This window comes from Aptenodytes forsteri, unplaced genomic scaffold (assembly GCF_000699145.1).
Source record: "Aptenodytes forsteri isolate BGI_AS27 unplaced genomic scaffold, ASM69914v1 Scaffold2, whole genome shotgun sequence".
Lineage (NCBI taxonomy): Eukaryota > Metazoa > Chordata > Aves > Sphenisciformes > Spheniscidae > Aptenodytes > Aptenodytes forsteri.
In genome coordinates this window covers 7,838,237-7,864,634 of record NW_008795695.1, presented here as the reverse complement: position 1 = coordinate 7,864,634, position 26,398 = coordinate 7,838,237, and the positions used below count along the sequence as shown (strand labels likewise).

The window sequence follows — 26,398 nt, the reverse complement described above, 5'->3', positions numbered from 1 at the left end:
CCCCCTCGGCAGCGCCCTTCTGGCAGGTAGGGCCGAGCCCCGGCGTCGCGGTGGCCGGGGGTTTCTCTTCCCCGTGACGAAGTGGGGCCGGAGAGGCGCGGGGGGAAACGGGAAGGGCCCCGCGGGCGGAGAAGGGACCTCCGCGGTGACGCCGGCAGCCATCGCTCTTCGCCGGGCGCGGCGGCCCCCGCCCGCCGCCAGCTCCCTCTGAAAAAGCCAGCCCCCGAGCCTGGGGCTTGCCCTAGCTTTGTACATGGATTGAAACCAAGCTATAGCGCTTTGCTACTTGCAGCATGTATGTGCTTAGTATCATTCTTGAAATTTCACTGCAAGGGGCATTTTTTTTTTAATTATCAACCTGGTTCTTATTTTGTGCTGCATCTTACGCTCCTTTTTTTCTTCAGCTTTTGGAGCCTGTTCGCGAAGATAAGCCTGCCGGGAGAGCAGAGCCCTCTGAAAGAACCGACATCCTCGCCCTAACCGATGTACGAAACAGCGCATACTGCTTTTGAAACGTTTTTAGGTGTTCTCAGTTCACAAAAGAAGCTGAAACTGTTTAACTTAATATTTGATGGTCCATCTCTGTATAAAATGATATACTGAAATGTCAGCGTTCAAGAAAATTTCTTAAATTGCCTTGACGTTTACTGTTATGGTGACAGCCTGTTAAAAGCCAGCCTTCTGCCTGACGTCGCTGCTGTTGTAGTTCTAGTTGACAGACGTTGTTGTCTTCTTCCAGTTTTATTACCATGTTTACTATAATTGTCCTGTTTCTTAGTTTTATATTTTGTTGAGATAAGGACGTTCTTCAAAGTGATATGTCTCCTGCAGTCTTTTATTCCGCTACAAAAAGGGAACAAACAAACAATTCACCAGGCACATAGGAAAGGGAGAATACCTGAAAACCGGTCCTAGAAAGAGAGTTTCAAGCAGACAGTATGTCTAACACCGTTATAGGTTCAGAAACTTCAGTTCAGGCTAACTTAGCAGAATAAAAAAATGACCTCTCAAAGAGAACAAACTGTCCTAGAGCTCCCCAGTGGGTTTTTTTGCATCCTCTAGGAAGCGTCTGACATTACAAACACCAAGAGAGGATGAAATGAAATAACTGTTTTGGCATAGACATTTTTTGTCTCCATAAACTTCAGGCTAAGTTTTCTTTTTTTTTAATTATTCATCCTTTTATCTGTTCCTAGTTTATGACTTTTGGAAAGACCCTTGTGAATGAAAACCCTCTTCTGCTTTTTTATAAACAATGTAACACCGTATTTCTATCAGAATCTGTTACTGACTAAAATAATCAGTGGAGTATAAACTGTGACTTTGGTTAGCCTATGAACAGTCAAACTCTGTGTTACTTGGAATCCAGAAAATCTGTCTGCAAAAGCTTTTTTTTAAGTATGTCTCTTAACTTACTTACTTAATGCGAGTACTTCCTTAGGATCAAAATGAGCTAGGCAATTTTGCTGTTGCACTGAATTGGACAAAAACATGCAGGAGACGACAGGTTTAGCTTGTCTTTTTATAGGCTGCTGAACTCAAGATGTTAGATGCAACAGCCACAGTCCAGTATCTGGTCTGCCGACCAGGAAAGGTGTATTAAATCAACATGGGAGGAGACCTAACCATCCTAAAATATAAATCGGTAGCTACCTAGGGGTTTTTTTTATTTTCCATGGGTTAACTGATGCTATTTTTGTTTTGTAAGGACCTTCATTTACCTGTTGCTGTACCCGAAGTTCCCTCGTCGCCGAGACATGAATTTCCTGCAGACTGGAGTATTAAAACACGACTTCTATTTATGTCTTCCCAACCTTTCACCTGGGCAGAACATTTAAAAGCGCAAGAGGAAGCTCAAGGATTTGCTCAGCATTGTAGAGCTACAGAAACAAACTTGCCACAGAGCATACAGGTAGTATTTCAGAGGGTAGCTCGAAGCTCCAGCTTTAGGAAGGAGAAAGGTACCTTTGCACCTTTCCTTAAACATGCTGGCAGCGAAGGCTTGATTCTGTTTTGTTTTGGTCTTGCATTAAGAATAAGGCTCATTTAGACTACTAATCTTAATTCCATCCATGGTTTGTACCTGTAGGGGCAAACAGTGATAAGTGAGTGGTCGTTTAACTTCAACTGTGGAGCAGTTGCCAGTTGCTGTCCGTCTTTCTTCAGTCTGGCTGATTCACAAGCCCAGGATTTTTTTTTTTAGTATCATCTAATGTAATATCTTTTTTTAATCCATCACTTGCAATGCTGCCTTCAGTAAAATATTACTGTCCTCATAAAACACTTTTTGACATCTAGGAACCAAAACTGTCCACAGAACTGCGTTGTGCCTTTCAGCAAAGCCTCGTTTACTGGCTTCACCCTTCACTGCCATGGCTGCAGCTGTTCCCTCGGATTGGAGCAGATAGAAGAATAGCTGGAAAGGCTTGTCCTTGGTCACAGGATGAAGCCTTGCAACAAGCACTAATGAGCGACTGGTAAGTGGAACCAAATAACTGATGTTTTTAGTACAATTAAGACAATGGGGTTTTATTTAATGCACAAGTTCTTTCCATTTCTATGAGAAAGCTTTTTATTTTTTTTTCCCAGCTAGAATGCTCGTTATTTTGAGGACCAGGCTAAGGAACTAAGTTTAAGACTAAAGCTACCTTCCTGTGTCAAATGCCCCTCTCCAACCCTAGTTACTGATTCGGGTAGGATTCCGTAAATCCCGTTAGCAGGTTGCCTTCGATGCTTCGTGTAAACTCACATGCTAGAAAGCAAGTATGCTGGAAGAGCATAGTACTCACAAACAGGCTGCGTTTCAGAGGAGTGCGGCTTCCTAGATGCCGGGCACGTCTGAAAATCTGACTAATGACTCAGTATGCTGTCAAACCTGTGCAGAGCGCATGTCGGTACCACCCAGCCAAATCCAGTTTGATGTGTCAATAGCAGAGGATCAACTTCAGTTACAGAACTGTTTTATTCTCATTTGCAGGTCTGTCAGCTTTACATCTCTGTACAATCTGCTCAAAGCCAAACTGTGTCCCTACTTCTATATATGTACCTACCAGTTTACCGTCCTGTTCCGTGCAGCTGGTCTTGCGGGAAGTGACGTTATCACAGCTGTAATTTCTCCCACAACTAGAGGTTTAAGGGAAGCCATGAGAAATGAAGGTAAGGTGAAACCAGTCCAACTAGGATTTGAATAACTGATAAAGTGCATTAGCTGTGTTACAAAACCATTCATTGCTTTCCTTCCTCCTCTGTTCAAGGCATAGAGTTTTCTTTACCTTTGGTAGAAGAAAGTAGAACCAGGAAACAGAAAAACTCTGAAGTGAATCTGGAAACAGAAGGTGCTAACAGCCTCCAAGTGGGCAACAGCATGGAAGATGGAGAGTACGTAATAAGTCTTCTACAATGCTAGAACTCAAGGGCATCTAGAGACTCCTGCACATTCCATTTGGAAAACCTTCGTAGGAAGCATTGCCCTCCTAACACCGATTCTGTGTTTCCCAGGGAACCAGCTCCAAGTGATGATGACGACGAAAGTTTCTCTTGGCTTGAGGAGATGGGAGTCCAAGACAAGGTTAAGAAACCAGATGCTATTTCTATTAAACTGTATCCTTGCACATGACGGCACTGGAAAACCCTGCAGATGTTATTTTTCTGTGGTATAGATTTTTTATAAAAGCTTTTTGAGAACTTCTTTCCAAATATTAATTCTCACATTACTGCATATTAAGAGACTCTGCATGTCTCTCTGAGTTTCTTTATGACAGGTATTTCTAGATGCTCCTCTTCTTGAAGGAAAAGCCATTGTGAATCATTCATGTAACTTTGTAAGATCCATCTGTTGGGTCGCAGACTGATTGTGTCACCTCACATACGGGTTCACTGGAAAGACTCATTATTTTTTTAAAGAAAAGGGTGTATGTTCACATAGGCTAGGTTTACACTTGGAAGTAGTGTGGCATAGGAGGGACCCAGCTGTTGCTGAGAACCTGTAAGGGACCCATTAACTCAGCCTTCCTTGGTTCCATTTGCACTTGCACTGCCCAATGCAGCTTCCGCTGGTTTTCAGCCAAGAGGAATCTTGTTTCAGCTTCCCGAGTCTGCTCCACAGCAAAGCACCGTAAATGGGGGCAGTCAGGGGGCGCGCTTCAAAAGCAGACTCTGATCTGAACTCTAAATGCTTATGTTTCTGTGTTTGCTTTGAAGCAAAATTCATAGTAAAACTAGGAGTTGCTAACTTTCATAGGTATTTAGTAAACATGACTTGCCAGCTGTTAAGACATTGGACCTGGAAAATGCTTTTTATCTCACAACTTCAGTAATGAAATCGGAAGTCAGGTTTAAGATGCTGCTTAATATTTGAAGAACAAATCTGAATCAGTGTAAAGCTTGATGGTTTTTTTGGTTTTGTTTGTTTAAATGACTTGATTGGCCAGAGGCTTTTTTTGGGGGGGGGGTTGGGGGGGGGGGTGGCATCCTTCTGGAGTTGCACTGCTCTGATTCTTCCTTTGGTGCACTGATGCTTTTCACTTCCTCGCGGTTTTCCTTTGACTCCAGTCAACACAGTCGTAAGGAGAAGCATGAGGTGCAGATGGATCACAAACCCGAATCCCTTGCATTAGTGAAAGGGACAAACACATTCACCTTGCTGAACTTCTTGATAAACTGCAAGAGCCTGGTGGCTGTTGCAGGTCCACAAGCAGGGCTTCCACCAACTTTGCTGTCCCCTGTTGCTTTCCGAGGTGGAACAATGCAAACGCTCAAAGTAAGTAACACAACCGTCTCTGTTTTCCGATAAAGAAAAGAAAGTTGTTTCTTCACCCCATAGATGAGACACTGACTTTGCATAGTCTCCTTCAGGTACAGCAGAGTCATTTTTGTTGCTGTAGCCCGAGTTCGCATTTTGACTGCACTACGGACTGCCTCCTAAATCACCTCTATCCACATAGATCGGTGCTGCTAAACTGAAATCCCAGCGTTTCCATTCTTCACATCCTGATACGTAAGAGGTTACGCAGACTTCCCAGATACTAAAATGGTTCTCAGAAGATTCTCCCGAGACCTCATGGGGCCTCAAACCATCACAGCTGCTTGCAGCGAGGGAGGCTCTGAACCATGCCTCACCATCTGTTACTATAAGGAGGTGGTGGATGCTAAAGGATGTGCTATTAATACAGGTAGCGCAGCCCTCTTCCACCAGCGCCGTTCAACTCTGTTCTTCTGCAGTTAACTTTATTAATGCTGTATAGCATTCCTGCCTATCAGTTGGTACATTTTAGGAGTCGTTAGAAAGACAGCAAAACCGTCATAATACTCATGTATCGAACAGCGAGTTGACAATATTTAAAAGTATTTTGAACCTTTAATAGGACTGTGGCACTGCAGTTTTAGAGTAAATGAAGATGTGGACTTGATGTGTCGAAAACTAATGCTATGTGCTCTTGTCTTCAGGCTCGAAGCATAAATGCCAAAGCCAGGGTTCACCTGGCATATGAGGATATCTTCAGTTTGGAGATCGTAGGCCCCGTCATGCCTCATTCCCTGCATTCACTGACCACGCTGCTCAAATCCGCACAGAGGGGAGCGTTCTCGGCTGTTTTATATACACACGAGCCAACTGCTGTGTTTAACACTAATCTTGACAATGCAAGCCCTGCCTTAAATAAGGTAAGGAAACTAGCAGAGACAATCTTTCCTGTTAGGAATAGCATCTTTATTACGAACCATAGGACACCGAGTGACACAAAACTTTCCCTTAATACATGGGTTTACACCCAATTACTTGTGATCACCACCTGGCAGTCCTCATGGCTTGTCATTCCCTCAGAAATTGAATACTCGGATTTTCAGGAGTTCCCCAGAGGTACACAAGTGAATATTAAAAGCTACAGGTATTTCAAACAAATACCTATTCCATGTCTCTCCTCTTCATGTGAATTTCCGCAGGAAGCCGTATGCAAAGATCTTCCTACGTGTGGACTGCATCCTAAGACTTTGGATCAACTGAGTCAGTGTCCAGCATTGGGAAAATCCTCCATCCGATTTCTGGAAATGAAGGATTATGCTTATACCTGGAAGTCCTAGGTATGCTAGTTCCATTTAATGGAAAAGAATGCTCTCTAGCGTGCAGTTGCTGTACTTCATTCGGGTCTACACGGGCAGCACCTATGCAGTACCGGGAGGGATACAACCTAGTTGAACATCACAGACAACTATTGCACATCACCCAGCATAAAACACTTCAAAGGACTTTTGAAGGAAATGAAGGTCTTGGACATCTCCTTTTGTATTTTAGACAGCCTTTTTTAAATAAAACTTGATAAAACATGATTAGCTATTTTATTGGTCTGAATTGCATCTGGAAGGTCTGTGTTCTTCATGCACATGCAAGTTCTATTCTGAAGTACAGAGCTGCTGCTACTGCTCTGTGCGGTAACTGGTAGCCATTTTGGATGGGTGGAATATCTTGGCAAAACCCCTTCCAAGACTGCTTCAGCACCTTGCCAGAAGCTTGACAGCTACGCCTCGGTATGCTGCACCTCTTGGTTTAGAGACAGCTCTGAACTCCACAAAGATAGATGAAAGTCAGATGGACACAAGCAGAGAGTCCTGGCTGCAGCTCAATCAGATTAAAAGGTTAAGATTCCTCAGAACTGCTTGACATAGCTGTCTAGTATTCCCAAACCCACTTACGTTAAAATGAGCTAGACTTTTAAAAAGCAGTTTGTACCAACCATAACCTGAATCAGAACAAGTTGGAGCAGTAACATAGTTGTACGGCCTGATCGAAGACAGAGAAAATGAGAGGCAGCAGACTGCTAATCTGACTCTGTTATGTTCACAGATAGCAGTAGTAGGGTCTATTAACAAGTTTAATGCAGTCCGTTTCACTTCAGGTAGTCAAAGCTGTTATTTTGGAGGCATGTATGTCACTTTTTACACAGCTATCAGGTGATCAGATCCCTGCAGCAGAGAAAACTAAATCTGAAGAGCAGTATGTAGAATACTGTCACGTTTGTGCCCTCCAGCAAGATTTCTAATTCAGCTGTGCACAGAAAATAAAGCAGCGCTCACGCCATGTGGTCAGCTACCCTCATCTTTACTACAGCGCCGTTCTGCTCACCACCTCAGAATCAGTCTGCGATTCTGAAACAGTAACTTTAGACTGTGGCCAGGTCTTACTTGAGGAAACAGCCTGTGAACTTAAAAATGTGGGCACGTAAACAAGTTACTGCAGGTTGAGGCATGATGAAAGCTTCCTGTGCCTTCCAGTTACTTCATATCGACACCACGTGAAGTATCCTACCCCAAGAATGCAGCATGTATACAATTACACTGGAATGCTTTACATTTACATCTGTTACTTTACAGTAACTACCATGACACTGTCAGCCTAGTGGTACACTGAACAAGACAACATCTAGAAAACCTAGACAAAGGGAAAGTCCCTCTCTTACGATGGAAACAGGCACCTCAGAATATTAAAATCTTTGATAATGTCAAATACTCGGTTTCTGGTGGAGTTCAGGGTAGTACAATCCGACTTCACACTTCTCCCTAACTAATCTAGAAGCAAATTACTGCACTTTTCCCCTTTGACTATTAGCAGACACCAAGAGTGAAAATCCAGTGCCAACGGCATCGTGGGGATACCAGGAGACTGGGTTTCTCAGGTGGCTGGTGTGTTAACTACACCTTCATTTCCAGTCGCTTTTTAACTGAGAGTAACAGTTAATTCAATGCCTTTATCCTCTGGCTTGCCTGCCTCCGTCAGTCACAGCCTCTGCTACTGGGCTCTGCAGTCCGCTGTAAACTAACCCTTAGCCCAACGCCACGGGTCGTCAACAGCAGTTCTCACAGCAACCACATTCTGCTGCACTGCACAGAGCGCAGCTTCCCCTGCTGTCACAGGGGTGAGCCCTTCTGAAAGCTGCTCATGACCTCAGAGCCCACAGCCCCAGTTCTGAAACAGGCAGCATCTTCTGAGTGTCTGCTCGAGGAACGGGCCTACTGACGGAGCGTGTTAGCACACAGAGGAAGTTACTGAAAGCAATAGGAAAAAGCAGTTCTGTAGCTGCCTCTGTGGGAAAGCAATTTTAATCAAGCCAATAACCACTCTGGCATGTAGACTTAAGCCTGTCTGTTTCTAGGAAATACCGTAATTACTACTAATTTCAGTTCCAGTTTGTATTTTCACATCTAGCATGTTAGAGTTGTGCAGAGACACCAACGCCAATGAATAGCGTGCAGTCATTTAAAAAAAATTGAATTGCCATTACACTCCTGTAGCCTAGAACGGTGTAATTTCAAAAATTTACCACCAAATTCTTTATCACATGTTTGCACCATTACCTGAGCTGTAGCTCCTCTGTAAACTGCCTGTTGGTTTTAAGTCATAGCTTTGCCCGTAATTTCAGAAGCGTATTCCAGTTGCTTACAGCTCTGGGATTCAGTGCTCTTCTTGAAGCGTACTTGGCTCCAATGAACTGTCCCTGTAAAAGCTACAGCATTACACGACCCAGTCTGCTGCTCTTCTACCTAAAGGTATTTTCGGTAAATACTACCATTATTCCAGATGCTTGTAGAGCAGCAAGATTTGTTTATTTAACCTGTCCAAACAAGTGAATTTTCATCACAACTATCATTTGTTTGGAAGAGCCAGAGACTGTAGCGGTTGATTAAGACTTCATACAGTTTTTGCCCTTTAAGAGGCAATTTTGAATTTTCCAAGGCATGGGAACTTCACCTTCCTGCTCCTCCAGCCCTAACTGTTTAAAAACTACAAATTAGAAGACTGCCAAGAAATCGTTCTGGTGGAAGCTGGCTTCAAGTTCCCGGGCACCTGTTTCAAAATGCTCCTCCCTCGCACGACAGGGAAGTCAGAAGCACTTTCAGCAATGTTACTTCTAGGAAAGTAATTCTGCGCGAAAGGAAATTCAACGGCCAAACAGATCACGTCTTCCATCAGCAGGAGTCACAGACTATTCAGCTTTAAGACAGCTGAAGTGCTGCATAAATAACCAGGTTCCAAGAGAGTGTTTCCTAGTTGTTCTTTTTAATGTATCACTACTTATCTATTCCTGCATGCAAAGGACACTCAAACGAATTCCAATTTACAAATTTAACAGAAGCACATCGCTGCACTAGCTTTAGATTCATATATCATTCTAAACAACGAGGAATGAAACTAGAACAGAAACCTCAAAATCAAGAAGTGTCATAATTAGGGCATTACAGACCTTAATTTCTTTTTTTTGTAAGTCTTCCTTAAGACCAAAGGTTAAATCCACACACAAGTACCACATCTTTTAAGGCATGAAATCCAGAACTTGCCTAAATAGTTGGTTTTTAAATGGAGTCTTCAATAGGACTGACTTCATCTGCTCCTTGCTGCTGTGAGATAACATGTATCTTTACATTATACATGGGGAATATAGAGCAAAAAAAGAACAAAACAACAAGCACAAGAGATTGTATGTTCCCAGATGCGATACTGTACAGCTATGAAACCAGTGCTTACATGGACACCATAGACTACACAGAATGATCAACATCTCTGATGCTTTAGCTCTATCAAACCAGACATTTAAACACAAGTCTGATTAGGAGCTGCTCCCACATCCCGAGTTAATTACTTTAAGTCGTACATCAAAAAGCCAGACTTCAGCTAGGACAGATACAACGCCCAGTTCTCCCAGAGCAGATCTTCCCATTGCTGTACCATCATATTTACTTTTGGTTTTCATACACACCTTCCAACTAGTTCAGCAAACGAGGCAAGGAGATCTTCAAGTATTTAGTCAGAGACGGAAGGCGAGAAGCCAAAGGGAAAAAAGTTTTAATTAAAGACAACTACGTCCATGAAAATTAAGATTAACTTAGGCATTTCTAGAGCGCTTTGACAGACTAATAAGGGGTTTTATTTCTTGAAGTATGTGGTGGACAACCAAATACCATTTTCTCTGCTGTACACAACATGAGACATTGATCCTTGTCCCTTTAGGGCAAAGAAAGACACCTTGTTCCATAACAGTTGACAGCATACACACAAGTCACCTCACTTTGTGGAAGAAGAGGTACTAGTAATTCTTCACCTCCATGTTCCTACTGCCATGGCAAAGGTCATTCACTTCGGGCCCGAGCACAGCCTTACTACACACAAACTTTATTTTGCTCCTGGCCCAGACGAAGCTCTGGTCAGTAGATGTAATACAAAGAGCCCTCAAAAAGACTTTTCTGAAATAAGCACCTGAACTACTAGAGTCCATAAATCCTGGCAATCTGCTCGTAACTCAGACAAATCTGGCAAGAGGTGTACAATGCCCTTTCCAATTCAAAGTGCACATAGCTAAAGTACTAATACTTCTTAAAATAAAAAAAAAAAAAAAAAAAAAAAAAAAAGAGAGGGGGAAAAAAAAGGAGGAAAAGCTTTCTATATCCTCTCCCTTGTCAAACTGCCAAAACTCTGGATCAGGCTGTCTCCTTGAGGGCAGAGTACCATCACGGAAAATTTAAGCCCAAGGAGTTAATTTGGTAACGGTCCAAAGCAACCAAAAATGACTAGAACTGATTCTTGCAACCCTAACAGCTGTTGATAATCTTCATAAAGCATACTTTCATACTGCGCGTTTCTTCAAAAAGTTGTTTTGGCATACATTTTAATTACTGTTTACTGACCAGTGATTAAGATTATGAACTTGTGCTGCTTTATTGACCAAGTTGGGTACAACAATTTAAGCATCATTCTATCCCCTCCCTCCCCCCCGAATCCAGTTGTAGATTTGTTAGAGTTTAAAATTCACATTAACCACAAATTCATACAATCAACATCAGGCAGTGTGTTAATTTGTTTGGAATAGACAACTCCGTCACCTCCCTTCTCAGAACATGCAGGGAGAGTCACCTTTACATTGCAAGTCTCATCGGTTCCATTGCTGGACTTTCTGCCATCCCTTTGAAAGCGAGTCTTTTGCCTAATCGTGTATGTCCTAGAGCATGGGCTGTACGGCCAGTCGCAGTGCACCACCGAGTCAAACCCCCAAACAAAATTCAAAGAGAAGCCGCAGCGTTAACACTGTACAACAGGGCTGCCACCGCGCGCTCTCTCACAGGGGTCACAGTACTGGCCCAGTATCTGTCCAGCAGTACACGCCAGCCTCGACTAGACTAAGGTAAGCCGCACGACCTTTTACCAGCTGTCGGCAAAAGTGCAAGAGTAGCTTTACCGAGACCGGGGAAAACTGCAGCATAGTACAAAACAGTATGAAAGTGTTAACATTCCGTATTGAAGAGAAATTGCATGAGTTTTAAAACAAGGGTTTAGATTACTGATGCCTCCAGAGTCTATCGTCCAATTTAGTCATTTAAGAAATAATTACATCACTAATGTAAACAATATAAACATACCAAAAACTAAGTATGATTTAAATACATTTTGATGGTACAAAAGAAAAACCTGAAGGTGTCTGTACAGTTTTTACAACGTGGGAATTGCCAATGTATTTACAACATGAAAGGGCAAATACCATTTTTGTGCAGAGTAAAATTATCTGAAATAATGTCAATATAAAAAACAATATCTAGCGGTGTGAGGCACTCCTAAACATGGTGGTATTAACCATGCTTTCCTTTGGTACAAGTCCCATCGCTTGGAGAGCCGCAGTTGCTGCTGTGGCTTTAGCATGCTTCTTGTTAAGGCTGGCAAAAGTAGGCCTATATTCGTTTCCATTGACTCTCACCTGTTTATGAAAGAGGGGGAGGAAAAAAAGAAAGTGTTAGGACGCGTCTCTTCACTTCTGCTTCCAGGCAGCGCTACAGAGCTCCTTTCAGCACATTCTCTAGGTAAGTCCTCTTTAGGGGTAGACAAAATCCACGTCTGGTCTGTAAGCACAATCATTTCCAAATGGTAACTGCCACTACGAGATACTACGTGAAAAAGAAAGCCAACGTCGTAAGATAACGAAGGACAAAACTAACTAAATCTTGCTCACGACCTTTACAACAATAAGACTTAACACCACACCTGCAAGTAAACAGCAAGAATATGATACCACATAGGTTAATAATTTCGCTAAGACGTGGAACAGCGTCTTTCTTGGCGGATTTACAGATTAATGTGCGCGAGAGATCCAATTCGGCCTTTACAGAAACAGGACTTAGACATTTTAGCATCGAGACACCGCTTGGCAGTTCTCAGCCACCCCTGAGGTGGCTTGTACGTTTATATACAAATATAAACATGAATTTACATCACCTTTAATAGCGAAACCAACAGCAAACAAGGAAACTCAAACACACCTTAAAGATAAAATGTTTGCGATGATCAGGCCCACTATCGTCCACCAACACAAATTCAGGTGGTGACCATCTTCTTTTGTTACAGATCTCCATCAACGCAGAAACTGGATGTTTACCTTAAAGATAAAATGTATTTGATATTTCAATGCCACTGTCAAAGCAATCATTTTAAATGAAAATTTTTTTTTTTTTTAGACAGGTAAGAATCTCACCTGAAAGATCCTTCATCACAACATAATGTCCAGATCTCTTTTGTGCCTTCTCTCCCACAGCAACAAGCCCTAAACAAAACACAACAAAGTTTACATTTGTGATTCCCACACGATTTCTATATTCTCATCAGTAAAGCAGTAACATGTATCAGTGGAGATGAAACCTGGAGACACCACACAACTGTCTTTTTGGAAGTCTTTCAAACCGCCCTTTCATCCAGAGGTTTTTTTCCCTCCATACTACACTTAATGTTCCTCTCAACTGCTCCAGTAAGACTCTTGACAAGCCAAGTAGCAGAAAACTTTGAGTAGTCTTATGCAAGTCAGGCAACACCTGGTTTTCCGTGCCTTCTTTGGAGAAACGCTGAACGAGAGAGAAACTCAAAAACATCCTCTCATTCAGTATTTGCTTTGTGCAACCCAAAAGTCATCCACTACCTTAACAATTCACCTCTAACATACTAAGCATTTGACGTATTTCCATTAAACAGTAAAAAGTGTACCTAGTATGTCCTTTTATGATACGAATAACACAGTGATGTTCTTATAACATGTGCTCTCTTTATTTAACGGTATTCAAATATTTATCCTTTATGTGCAAGTTCACAGCCCCATTACCGTGATTTCACTCACATCTGAATATAAAGTAGCAGAAAAGCACGCAACTGGGCCCCAAGGCAATACAAAGAGCACAAGTTCCAACAGAAGTCAGTGAAACAGGGAAGCTGAACATTTTTCTTTTTAAAATCTTACAAGAGTAAGAAATAAAATGTAGCAATTGCCAAAAATGTATCAAATGCCAGTAACCATACCATGCTTATGAAGTGACTCAAGTTTCTTTCCATTCACTTTGCCATTACCTTAAATACACATAAAAAAAAAAATACCTGACCGTTTTTTCAGAATTTCTCAGACTTCAACCCTTCAATATTACTTTGTTTCTTACCTCAATTTCTTTCTGTTCCTGGCTTTGGTGAATAAAGACAGGGAGATACTGCAATTGTTTCCAGTTTCTTCCTGTTCCTTCAGCTTTTTTTGGTTGGCATTTTGTTTTGTTTTGCTTTAAAAGAAAATCCTTCCCTCCTTACCAGATTTTCATCCTAATATTCATGCAGCTCCGAAGTAGGGACTTTTCAAGTGGCATCAAACCCTCATAGACAACAATCATCGAAACAAAGTTTCACAAAAGTTTCCCCCCCCCCCCCCTTACAAGATTTTACATCCAAAATAACCAAAGATTTCCCCCAAAGAAAAAAACTCTTATGTCATTCTCCGCATTAATACTGTGTCTCCCTCACTCTAAGTCACTGACACTTGTCTTCCACATCTTGTCCCTAGCACCTCAAGAGGGATTTTCAAAAAAGCTGCAACGGACTCTGACAAGCTCTGCTGATGGACCAAGCTTCGCTGAATACCACCAACCAATAATTTACTGGCTGACAGCAAAGCTCAAGAAGGGGTTGGTTTCAATGCTGTCTGTGAGAGAACTACAGATCTCGCTCGGTGTCTGGAAAAAACAGGGTCTAAGGGAAAGCTATGGCAAAGGCAGACCACCTTTTGGTTCATGTCTTAGTGCAGCCTACTGAGTAACTCCTTGGCAAACTGCTTGTTCCTGTATCTAGAAATAGTATTTTATTTGGGGGCTAAGTTCTAAAAATGCGTTTAAAAACCCCTACAAAACAAAAATGGGTTAGTTACTTAATAACAGACAGACTCCTTTTAAAAATTTCAGACTTTTCTTTAAACCTCTACACAAAACTTAAAAAAAAAAAAAGACGATACATTTAAGCATCAAAGAACACTAATGTTTGAAGAAGCTGTTCAGCTACTCGTCATAAATGTATAACCACTGTTCAGTTGCTTCTTTGTAATGCACGAAACGTGCTGCTTCTTCATAATGCAAATTGTCTCCCCATATAATAGACTTGGTTGGCTCAACATTAAAAAGCATTCTTTATCAACACAGGACACCTTTCGATTTTTTGTGGAAATTATCAGATAAGATTGCATATATGATAATAATCAAATACTTTAAAACTATGATATTAAAGCAAAGCCCAGCCATCACTAAGGGTATCAGTATTTTCAGATGAATCCATCACATGCCAGGAGAGGCATCCTTTAACTCCATCTAACATTTTTAATTGTTACTGAAGACCGAGCGTTCTGAAGCAGAAAGAGCAAACGGTCTGTTACAGAATGCCCAGCACAATGAGGACCTGATCCTCTCTCAGGCCTTAGGACTTGATCCTTGAAACTTCGGTATCAAGTTCTGCAGGCATTAAGGAAATTTCTATTAGAAACCACATGAGGATCCTGGGGCACGCTTCTAGAACTGGGAACTTGAGGTGTGACACAGCTGTGTATCACCAAAATGTTTTTAATGTTCAAAGTGTTCACAGGTTGTGCAGCAATACTGCCTCCTTCCCACGATGTGACAAGAAGCAAGCAACATAACGAACAGAGCTAACTCTTCCCTCCTCACCACAAAAATCCATCACCGTGTTATGCAGGCTGCTTGAGAAAATAATACTGAAATTGACTGTTTTCAATTTCTTCCCTCTGACTGATATTAATCAAGCTAAATTGAAAGAACTCTTACCAGCAGTGAGAACTTTACAAAACAACATCTACAAAAATCACAGTAACTAAGTAAAAGTAACAAAATATTTTTCAAAGATTTTCTTGGCAATCACTCTGTCACCAGGTAACTTTTTTTTTTTTCTTTCCCCTCCTCCTTTCTTTAAACAGAAAGGTTGCACAGAAGAAAGACAGCTGAAAAGCAAGTTTGGTCATTGTTCATATAAAACGAAGATGTCTGTATTACTGTGTTCTGTTCTTTGAGACTGTTGCACTTCTCTATTTATACAACCGTATTATGCTGCTAGAAGGTCTTTAGAATTTAGAAAGCAATGGGTATTTTCATAACGTGGGCTGGCTTTCTCATTTTCTACCTCTGCACTTAAATATTTAAATGTTTAAATTATATTTTCACTGCTAGCTTGGTCACCTGAGCAGTACTGAACCATCTCTGTATTGAGAACTAACGATCGACACCTAAAGATTCCTCCAACACCAACAGCATCTCTGCAAATAAACTTCACAACATTTGCATTTATATGTTTTGTTTTCTTCCGAGCTCAATTATAAGCATTGACAAAAGCTAATACAAACCCATAATTCAAAGTATTTTCATGCTTTAATATTAACTGTGATCTATTTAATTATTAAAGGTTCCCAGTTTTTAAAAAATATTTAGGAGAACAGCAGTAAGAATTTGTTTTCCCGCAGTCAGCGTTAAATTGTTTATTTTGGTAACATGCATAATAGAACAATTAAGTCATAAATCTTGACTGCTGAAATTCTGCATCATGTATTTAAAATGGTTAGAACTTGAACATGTTATTTCAGATGGAAAATTTTCATAAACATTCACTCTGAAAACAGAACTCTTGCTGAATATGCTGGCGAGATGGGCCAATCATATAAACCACGCTGCCAGCTTCAGCAGCAGCACGCTGCCTGTAAGTAAAAAGATAGTTCTTTTGAATCAAATGAGACAAGTGCAACAGTTCTCCACCTGTGGCCATGGACTATATAAAGAAGAGGAGGAAAGATTGCCGAAACAATCGGGGAACCATCATTGTAGTTGAGCAGGCGTGCCTGCAGTAGGATCAAACTAGGAGATGGAACAGCAGGGAGATCAAATGGACAAAAATGGAAACAGAATCCATTTGGAAGACCTAAAAACATCAGTATGACAGTCTGTTCATGTCAGGACTTCAGCTGGAAGGCAGCAGTAACTCAACTCTGTAGCTCTCACCTCTGTCCTTCACCCCGGTTTAAAACTGATCGAACTATTCAATCTTCTATCCTGCTCCATTCCTGCTTCAGCCACTTTCTCTAGACCAACCACAATGGCTTTTCCACAATTCATTTCCCTGTCCGTGCCTTCTCCATACATCCAACTGAAGCAGATCCCTAATTTAAGAACCACTGAGAAGCACTTTTTAAAACGGAAGGTGAAGGTCAGGGAAAGTTAAAGAATGTCTGGAAGAGTTCACAGGCACAAGGACAAAGCCTATATACATAATCCAGGGCTTGAAAAACTAGTACCAAAATCATCTACGTCATTCTGTTAATTTTTTTTTACAGTGAAGCTGTACCCAGAAAAAGCTTACTACTTCGAAGTTATTTTGCCTATCTCCAAAACAGACGTAAGAAGTTTATATTGCCATAAGACATTTAAGGAAGGGCTTACCTTTTCGATCCGTCTTAAAATCGACCATAATAGGCTCAACGCTGCCTTCTTTGTTTTTTCCAAGCCCTTCTCCTTCTCTCCAGCCCATTTTTCTCATCAGTTGAGCTCCCATTCCTCCAGTTACTGGGGCTGCTCTTAAGAACTGATCCTATCCAGAAAAAGAAAAGTAAAACAAGTCCTAAAGTTAGCACTGGGATTTTAAAAAGTAAGTGGGAGCTTCCAAAAAGTGTTTCTAACAACCTTTCACAGACTCAATTAAAAAAAAATACACCTTAGCTTTATATATGTTAACATCTTGTAAACCAGAATTCACGCAGACACACAAGACACAAATCAATATTTTCAAAAAAGAGCAACTTAAGAAAATTCTAATGCAATCCAAAAGTGGCAAGTGACCCATTTCAGACATATGTATTTAATAAAATGATAACCGTCCATTTTTAAACACGCTACTTTGGTTCCAATGCATCTCTTCTCATCTTGTGAAAGGAGGCAGTGTTAACTGTTTAACTGGCAACATGTGTGCCAAGTGTACCTAGTTATTGAACAAAATACAAGCACATTTAGTAATGACATTCACATAGTGTTTAGGCGTATTTTAAATAAAAAAAAAGTTTCCCCATTTTATTATACAGCAGTTGCACATTCAAGTTCTACTCTGAAAATCCACATGAAACATACAGGTTTTTCTTTTCTTTTTTAAAGGAAAAAAAAGGCGCTTAGCCACACAGTTTAGCAGCAGTAGTCTTCACATTCTTTCAAATCATCATTAACACAATAGTCGTTAAATGGTGAAAGCTTATAAACAGAAATTTTAAAAATCTGTTTTGATGTAAAGAACTTTAAAAACTCCTTAAATGTTTACGTACCTAGGCCTCGATGGCCGCAGTGTTGTGAATAGTAGGGCTGGCATTGACCGTGGCAAGAAGGCAGCTACAAGGATTTGACCCTGAAACAAGTTTCCATATAGAGGGGTGAAAGTTCACAGGTTATTCTGTGAACTATCATCTCTCTTCTGCCCCCCCCGCTGACCCAAGTAAGTAAGTCAATCATTTCCATCACAGCAAAAAATTGCTTGCCTTAATATATACAAGTTTACACACTGGCACTGATAAGTCCATCAGTTATTTCGCACAGTAGGTTAGATGATACAATGCCTAGTATTTTTGTGAAAATTTTACTTACTATCAAAGCAAATTAATCGAACAATTTTTTTTTTCCCTTTGAGCTGTGCTTGCAAAAGTAAGCATTTCCCAGATTTGGACAAAGGACTGATAGGTCTGTGGTTTCGATTTGTACGTAAACAGAACCAGAAGTCTTACTTTTGCAGAGACTAAGGATAATATATTTTTAAGGGGATTTCAAATTGGCAACTGACACACACTAATGATGCATATGTGTGTAATCCCCACTATACACGGTGTTAAAAAATTTTTTAAAAAATAATTGCTGAAGATTGTGGCAGGACTTCTCCAAATATTAACCTATTAAACAGTAAATACCTATCAATCATGCAACTGGATGCTGCGTTCAATAACAAAGTGCTCTGATGGAAGAATAGAGAGGCTAAGTGCACCTCTCCAGTTCAACCTTTTTCTGACTGGTGCAGACCATGCAGTGTGTGTGTGTACACAGAGATAATCAGTTTCTTCGATACGAACTGCCTCAATCTATACACCTAGAATGGCTTTTACTTACTTCCATTTTCATCCTCCCCTCTCTTTTCCAGGAACCTCTCATAAGAAAAGGGCAACCATGCCGAGAATGATACAAACCCCAGTCAATGTCACCCTGGGTTCCGACTCCTCTTTTGTACCTGCTTTGCAATGATAGAATTTTCAATATAAACATCTGTTTCATTATCACCAGCGTGTGTTCAGTTCACAAATGAAAAGAGTGCAATTTCTTGATGAGGTCATTTTAATGTTACACAGCTTTCTCATCTCACCTGTAAATGTACTAATTCGGGGGTTAGGAGTGGTGTAGAAAGGAGAGAACAGAATCAAAATATTGCTATTCGTAGTTAAAATTCAAAGCCCCGAGTTCCTATATAGGAATTACCAGAGCCTGGACAAATTCCAAATACTGGAAATAAAAAGAAAGTTCTAAATTCCAAAGTGCAGTTTATTAAAAACACCTCTTCTAATGTGTCAATTCAGAACCCTATCTGATAACTTTAGTAGGAATTTTTTTACACTGCCCTGACTCTTAAACATGTACAACAGAACGAAGACAACAAGGAATTAGAAATGAAAGTTTTGTTTCGTTACAGAATAGTTGTACCTGTGCATCACACTAAAAGGCTAAATGAAGTCATTCTGGTACCAATATGACAGGAGCCAGGAGAAGCCTACTTTGATTCAGTTTACTGAAGAAGCAAAGGCGGCCTGCAGCAGGGGAAAAAGTTCTTCTTTCTGTTTTGGGGTTTTTTTTAAATAATAAACTGAATATAAATCTCTAGTGTCACCTAGAGATTATATACAATTATGTACAATTATATTCTCTTTAACTATTTTTTTTTAATAATTTAATGACAGACAACTTCACTCAGCCCATGATTTAATAGAGTATGGGTAAAAACTAGTGCTGTGTTTGTAATTACATTTGAAAACGTAAAATAGTAGAAACATTAACATAGGCAGAGAAGCAAGTTATACATTTCTTTTCAGTTTTAAAATTCATAAAAGGCCAAATCTGACAAAACTATTTAGCAGCTATGTACCCTTGCAGATCTGGCCCATAAGGATATCAAATTGAAGAGTATGTAATACAATAAAACCCCAGGTTTCTAAGTATTTGGTTACTGTTGTCAGAATTAACTAACTATTTACAAAATAATTGTTCTCTTTCATTCACTAATCTCAATTTAACTAAGTCAGCATGAAAATTTAATATCATTTTTCTCATCTTTTGATCTCTAAATTCCATGAAAGGTCAGCCAAATAAAGCACACTTCCATTCTGCCAGCAGATGGAGACAACTAATGAGCCACATTCTTGTGTCAACACTTTTTCTTTAAAAAGAAGGCTACATAGTAAAACCTGATCACTTAAGAGGGTTTTTTAGTAATTTTAATTAAAACTACTGCTCTTTTAAAGCTACGTTAGGGCAACAAATTGTGGGGGACATGAATGCCTGAATTAGCATTTAAGAGCTTAAACAAGCAAACACAAAAAAAATCACACCTGAAAGATGGTTTTACAGGGGTTTTTTGCTGAAACACAATATAAGTTGGACAGTCATCGTTGTTTAACTGCAACAGCTCTTTCTGAAAAGGATAGCATACAGCATTGAACTGAACAATCTATAAAACAGCACCTGCAACATCCAAAATATTAAAGCCGTAATTATTTGAGGGATCTTAAAATACATCACCAATTTCTGCTCTCAGAAAAGAAAATACCCATTCCTTCTCACAATGCTGACACGGCACTAAAGCATAAGTTCTGTCAGAAGGAAGGTTTATTTCTTTTAAGCAATAATTTATTAAGCAAAAGACAACAAAGCCTTAAAGGCACTAGGTGGACAGTTTCAGCTATAGCACAATGGGCTGTCTTAAAGATTACTTTAAGACTAACTCCAAAGAATCTCTCTGAGTCAAGTACCAGGAACAAGCATCTATCTTTGTCAAAACTTTTGCAAAGTAGCTGAATTTTCCATTAAATAAACTGGCACTTTTAGCAGCAGCCACATTCCTTCCCCAATACAAGAGGAAGAATACCTTTCTGCAGAACCCCATCAAATGCCTTACAAAAACTAGGCTCACCATCAGCTTCAGGATTTCTGCTCACAGCTTTTGCATATAGTCAGTAGAAAGGAAGCTGAAGCTAGCTGGAAAAAAAACATTTTGAGGAATGAACAGGGAGCCAGTCCAATATAACTAACATATTTTAGTTATTTGCCTTGCCATGTGGCCTTCATTTCCAAGGAGAAAGCTCATTGTGTCATATAAGGCAACAGGAATACAAGTATTTTGATAAGTGGCCTTGTTAGAAGGTCAGTAGTCCTTGTACAAGTGACAATCACAAGACTTAGTTTTACCTCCATCGTTACTGTGAGTTTTACTCATCTGCTATGACTGTGGAAGAATGGAAGGAACACTTTAACTTTTCAGAACTTGCTACACAAAGCAAAGCATTCTAACGGCCATCGTAAAACTGTGTGCCATGCTTTAGCACAACTGAATGAAATAGATCCCAAGCACTACCCTGTGCATGTAAAATGTTGCAAAAACCTGGGTTTGGAGAGCCAGTTTAGGCTATAGAATTAAGCTGGTAAATCCAGAAACAAGTGGTGAGTCTGGGAAAGTCTGAGTAAGTAGACCTCAACAGAATTTGCTTTGAAAAAAATATTTGACCACTTCCTCTGATATGACATTTACTCAGCAGCATAGTGTATTTGTAAGAAAAGAGGAAAGAAAAAAAAAGAAGCAACCTTCCAGAACAAGTCAGTCAAATTTGTGAACTGATTACACCAATGATGATAAACTGAAACAGAAACCACTTTTCAAAAGAAAAAGATAATATTGTTCATAAATCTGTTTAAAGATACAAGAAACCTAACAACATATTATTCCTTTATGAATACTGCTCAGAACCCTATGCATGAACATAATGAATTAGCACATTACTTAGAAAAATAAACCATACTTCTAATTGGTATGTCAATCATTGAAGTATGCCACGTTAACCACTTCAGTAACTAATTCCCTCAAAACTTTATTGAGATAAAATTGAAATTGCAGGCATATTTTGGTTTGAGTACATATTACCTCTCCAGAGTCATTTTAAAAGTACAAAAAAAAAAGCTGAAATCCAAGAAATGCAAAGTGAAGACAGTGCTTATCAAACAAGTTCCCCAAGTACTTTAATATTTCTCCCCTCCTGACACCGCTCTTCTGTTTTGTTACATCTACCTAGTTTTGTGATTATCTCTGTCAAGCACAATGTCTGCACATGTTCTAATTCTTTGTTTAATGATACACAAATAACTAGCTGACATGGGCTGTTTCTGCTAAACAGTGCACGTCCACAAGTCCGCTTATGGCAATCTCCCAAGCAAAATGCCTTCAGTAAACATCATCTTCAGTCAGAAACGTGCATTAATTTACACACACAACATACTCCAAGAAACTCCACAGCCCTACTATCAGGTGAAAAATTAAAAAATACTAGGTTGGTTTTTTTTAATGTTAAAATGCATTTTCTTAAGACAAAAAAGGGAGTACAAGTCTGACTTCTCAGTGCTACATTGCATAATTAACAGGAACTAAGTCACACAACTTCAAGTGCCTAAGTAAAATACAACCTGTACTTTGCATTTCATGGTTGGTTTGCATTCATGTCACTGAGAAAGATAACATGCATTCATAACCCATTATCCCTACTTCACTTTTTTCTGTGAAATTGTTCTCTAACCACCGGATGTGACTCCACATTAAGTTGATCAAACCTAAGTTTTGTGAAGGCTTTCACAGGCCCCACCATTCCTAAAAAACACAGGGCGAGTCTTGTGTAGCCCCTAATGCATTTTGTAGAGGGCGCATGACTGTAACTACTTGTCATCTCATGAGTTTGATGGCAATGTGCGTGTGAATATGGAACCTGGAAAGAGCAAAAGAAGTCAAGCTGAGGAATGCCAGAGCAGGAAAGAGGACTGTGTCCTCATCTTCTTCACCCAACAACTCTTCTTGTTTCCAGTAGCAGCCTCCTTTCCGACAAACCACATGATGCTTGCTAGGGAGGACGCCTACTACTGCAAACCACTACATTTTTACAGCTATGGGAGAGACAGAAGTGCTTCTGCCGGCTCACTTTTATTTCTAGATTCAACAAAATGTTCCAATATGCTTCTGCTCCTCACAGCAGTCATGTCCACAAGCCAGAGACCAATCTTCTCTCATTTTCTCCTTATAAAGCATTCTGGGGTTTTTTTGTTGTTTTTCTTTTAAAATAGATCACAGAGTGAAGTTAAAAGACAGAGGGAAAACACACTTGCCTTCTCCACTTAATTTTTGGTAGCAGACACTCCTGTTACTGTAAGGCACAGAAGACCACCAAAGAACCTCAAGGAATGAAAAAGGGATGAGAAGAGGAGGCTTGGGAAAGAGATGATCAGAGATGCTCCCTTTCCGTTGCCTTGGGAACCCACTCAAGGTATGCAGAAAGGGAGAGCCCTCCTAGGCTTGCTGATCTCTTTCATAAGCCTCGTGGTAGAAAAGCTCTCCTTTTCTCACCAATACATCCCTGCTGAGTGCTTTATATTTCTAAGTTCCTCTGCCAGGGACAATTCTTGTAATCAAAGTCAACATTTTGTTACAATCTCCAAAGTTAATAATTGTCAAAATAAGACTTTATCATCTACACTCTGTATTATTACTGAGAAGAGCCCAAAAGATTCCCATCTAGCAAGTAACTTGGATCTCTGCATTGCCTGGCTCTCTGTATTGCTTGGCTATATAAAAAGTGGAAAAACAAGTTAGTGAATCTTCGCAAAAATATTTCTATTTTTAGGATGTTATAATTCCAGACTTTTGTGTTCAGTTTACACCAAGTTTCCTGGAAAATTCTACCTAAGCCTTAAATCTAACCTACCAGTTTTGAGGGTTGTCTTAACACTGCGTTCTGGAAGGATAAGCAGATACAGCATATACTCAACTACATTACTTGAAAGACTGACCGCCGTAACTCATTATTCTTTTTGCCTGAAAAGTGGATATTGCTTGAATTCCTCAGTTCTACTTCTTGAAAGAGAACCAGTTCAGTATTCATTTTCAAAGATGAAGCATGAATTATTAAACTTATAAAACGCATGTATGTATGACACACCACACCCCAAAAATAAGCCAGTATTACTCTGCAGCAAGAGGTAACTATTTCACTGTAGGATGACATTAAACTTATTAACCCAACTGCAACTCCTGGTTTAATACTCCAAATCTCTGGCTCCCAGAAAACCCTGGTGATACAAATAGAGGCAAAGTAGCAATCAGATAAAACCAAGTCAAACAAAATGGCAGTTTGGGACTTGGTTCACTGAAGTTGATGCCAAAACATCACTGACTTCAATAACATCAGGATCAAACCTTGCCTGATCTGTCCCAATCCCATAAAAGTAGTGATGGACCTACCACTGCAACCATACCAATATCATGAATGTCATTTCAGTGTAAGGTAACAGTATATATGAACCAATCTGACTTAAATACCAGACGCACACCTTATTGAAGTACTCTATGCCATGAGCAACACCTTAATGCACAAGAAAATTGAGACAGCAGCAGCAAGTATCTAAATTGATCAAAGACAACAATTTAACTCAACCTGTTGTATTTGACACATGCATTACCATAGGATTTTAAGACACATTTTTTGCATTTTCCGATACTTCCACTGCTATTTAAAATGTGATAGTTAGACAAGTATGTCTGCATAACTTGTACCTTTCTAATCCATGCTTGGGGACCACTGTTGGTCAGCTCATCTGAGGACAGTATCTGTGCTCCAGTACTTCCTGTGAACTGGCCAGGTATGGAGTTTGATTGAGCCCAGGCGTCAATCTACAAAATAAAAATCAAATATAAGACCAAAATAAAAATTTGCACATTTTTCCTTTGCAATTCTCTTCTCCATAATTTGCATAATGATACCTCACGTATGTTTCGTGCTGTGTTCATTAACACTTATTTGTAAGCAGACGCTCCAAAAAGCTGAGCATCTTTCGATGTTAACCCTAAAGCCTGAGCTCAAAGTCTAGCAAGTTCAAGGTTCATGGTTTGCTTATCCTCAAAATCAGTGTTATGAAGTGCAAAATAAAGGCAGAATTTTTAAACATGTGCCCATAAACTGGGCTTCCAAAAACCTGTACTTAAATACATAAGAAAAATCAGCTGGTATGAAGGGTAAACATTTACTTTCTTTTAGTTCATCAAAATACTGATGAAAAAGTGCAACATACCTGTTCCTGTGCACGATTTAACATGCACATGGCCTCTAAATCAAACGTGTTTTCATTAAGCCTTTTCTGAGCCACTGCTCGATCATTCATAGCTGTAGTTATGTCCACGCCCTAGGAAGAAAAAGATTATTTTTAAAAATACATCAGACCACAATAACATCCATTTGATCTGGGAAAAGCTGTTGTAGAATAAATACTACAAATACTACAAAGTTGTTTTACACATTGAATAGCTGGTTTGATATATAAATAGGCAACGTGAAAAAAAATCCTGGGACTACTTGTTAAGTATATACAATATGGGCTTTCCTAAACAAGTACAAAATCTGAAGTATAACACCCTGATAATTTAATATCACCTGTACATAGAAAATATCAAAAGAACTCTTTTCAGAGAACTATTTTGGTCACAAAAAGTTCTGGTGTATAATACTTAAATAGCAAAACGTATTATTGTTCAATGGAATCTTATTAACCAACAGAATTAAATGTAATTTAGCTAAGAAAATAAAAAAAAAAAAGCCTTCATACAGAGCTGTTCACACGAGCACCCTACTATTAAGTCACACTAAAACTTCAAGTTATATGTATAAAAAAATTACAGCAAGAATCACATGTGTTCCATGAACTTGGCTTTAGTGTTTTAAATCTTAATCTTCAGCCTAAAACAGACTTGCATGAAAGTAAAACCAGACTGCTAGCTCATAAACTTGACTATTTTGGAAAGGATTATTTAGATCTGTGCTGATGAACTAGAATAAAATTTAAAGAAAAATAAATTTGAAACTACCTCACACATACTAGTCAGGATCATTTGGGTAAAAATATGGAGCAAATGAAGAAGATCAATGCAAACCTCTACTCTATGTGCAAAGCAATCAAGAGGGAAATCCAAACCATTTGGGGATATAATGATGTAACAAAGTATGGCTAGTATACAGCTCTTTCGTAAAATTACTTGTGCCTTGAACTTCAGATGATGTGCATTTTATGGCTCATTCTATTTTGAAAGGAGAAAAAGAACAGTGCTCAGAAACAAGTGAAATTTCTTTGGAGATGAGCATGCGAAGGAGACTGAAAGGGCTGGAACTGCTTCAAGCACAGAAGAAACCCAATAATCAAAGCAGCAGGTGGCATATAAAGTAAGTCGATGGTTTATTTTTTTTTAGTTTGTATTACAAAAGACTTGTATCTTTTGTTAGTCACTATCCCATAACCTTAGCCTCTCACGCATTATAATAGAATAAAGGGCCAGTAGAAGAAACTGAAACTAATTTAAAATTGACTCTGCTGAACAGAAAAATACAGTTAATCCACAAAATCCCTGTCGCAGGAACCAGGTCAATAATTCAGTAAATACTGAAAAACAGTAAGAGACAGACACGAATGTCTACAATCGCATAAAATGGAGTAATTATTTTTCTACTCTGGCTATTAAATCTTATTTTAAGATGGGGGATTTTTTTTACTATTTAGGACAAAAAGTATTTCTGTTGGGAAGATCATTATTGAAACATCTGGCACTGACCAAGACAGACTTAAAATCCCAGAAGTCCTATGAGTCTATGAAACTGACTTCAGTGTTTAGCTATTGTCCCAGCTGACAAAAACACAGATCATAAACAAGGCACAAGAATAATTAAAAGATTTTCTAACAATCACCTAGCATGACAGTCAC

The 26,398-nt window shown here is 39.6% G+C and overlaps 2 protein-coding genes across 2 annotated transcripts in view; one reads left to right on the top strand and one right to left on the bottom strand.

The window, feature by feature from the left end:
- Positions 1-2: 2 nt before the first annotated feature.
- Positions 3-10,365, top strand: DONSON (downstream neighbor of SON; the record flags this gene model as incomplete). The annotated part of the gene is made up of 10 exons (XM_009283076.1): positions 3-26; positions 405-485; positions 1,709-1,912; positions 2,299-2,477; positions 2,978-3,156; positions 3,255-3,378; positions 3,499-3,600; positions 4,561-4,759; positions 5,446-5,661; positions 5,941-10,365. Coding segments are annotated over 10 exons (1,446 nt in total), but the record flags the coding sequence as incomplete, so codon positions are not given.
- SON (SON DNA binding protein) overlaps positions 9,032-26,398 on the bottom strand; it is a 41,832-nt gene continuing 24,465 nt past the window's right edge. Inside the window, exons 7-12 of the mRNA XM_009283074.1 lie at positions 24,721-24,831; positions 24,206-24,322; positions 16,765-16,912; positions 12,504-12,572; positions 12,292-12,407; positions 9,032-11,732 (exon numbers count right to left, since the gene is read on the bottom strand). Of these exons, the coding sequence (XP_009281349.1) occupies positions 11,574-11,732; positions 12,292-12,407; positions 12,504-12,572; positions 16,765-16,912; positions 24,206-24,322; positions 24,721-24,831 (720 nt within the window). The 3' untranslated portion in view covers positions 9,032-11,573. The remainder of the gene's footprint in view (positions 11,733-12,291; positions 12,408-12,503; positions 12,573-16,764; positions 16,913-24,205; positions 24,323-24,720; positions 24,832-26,398) is intronic.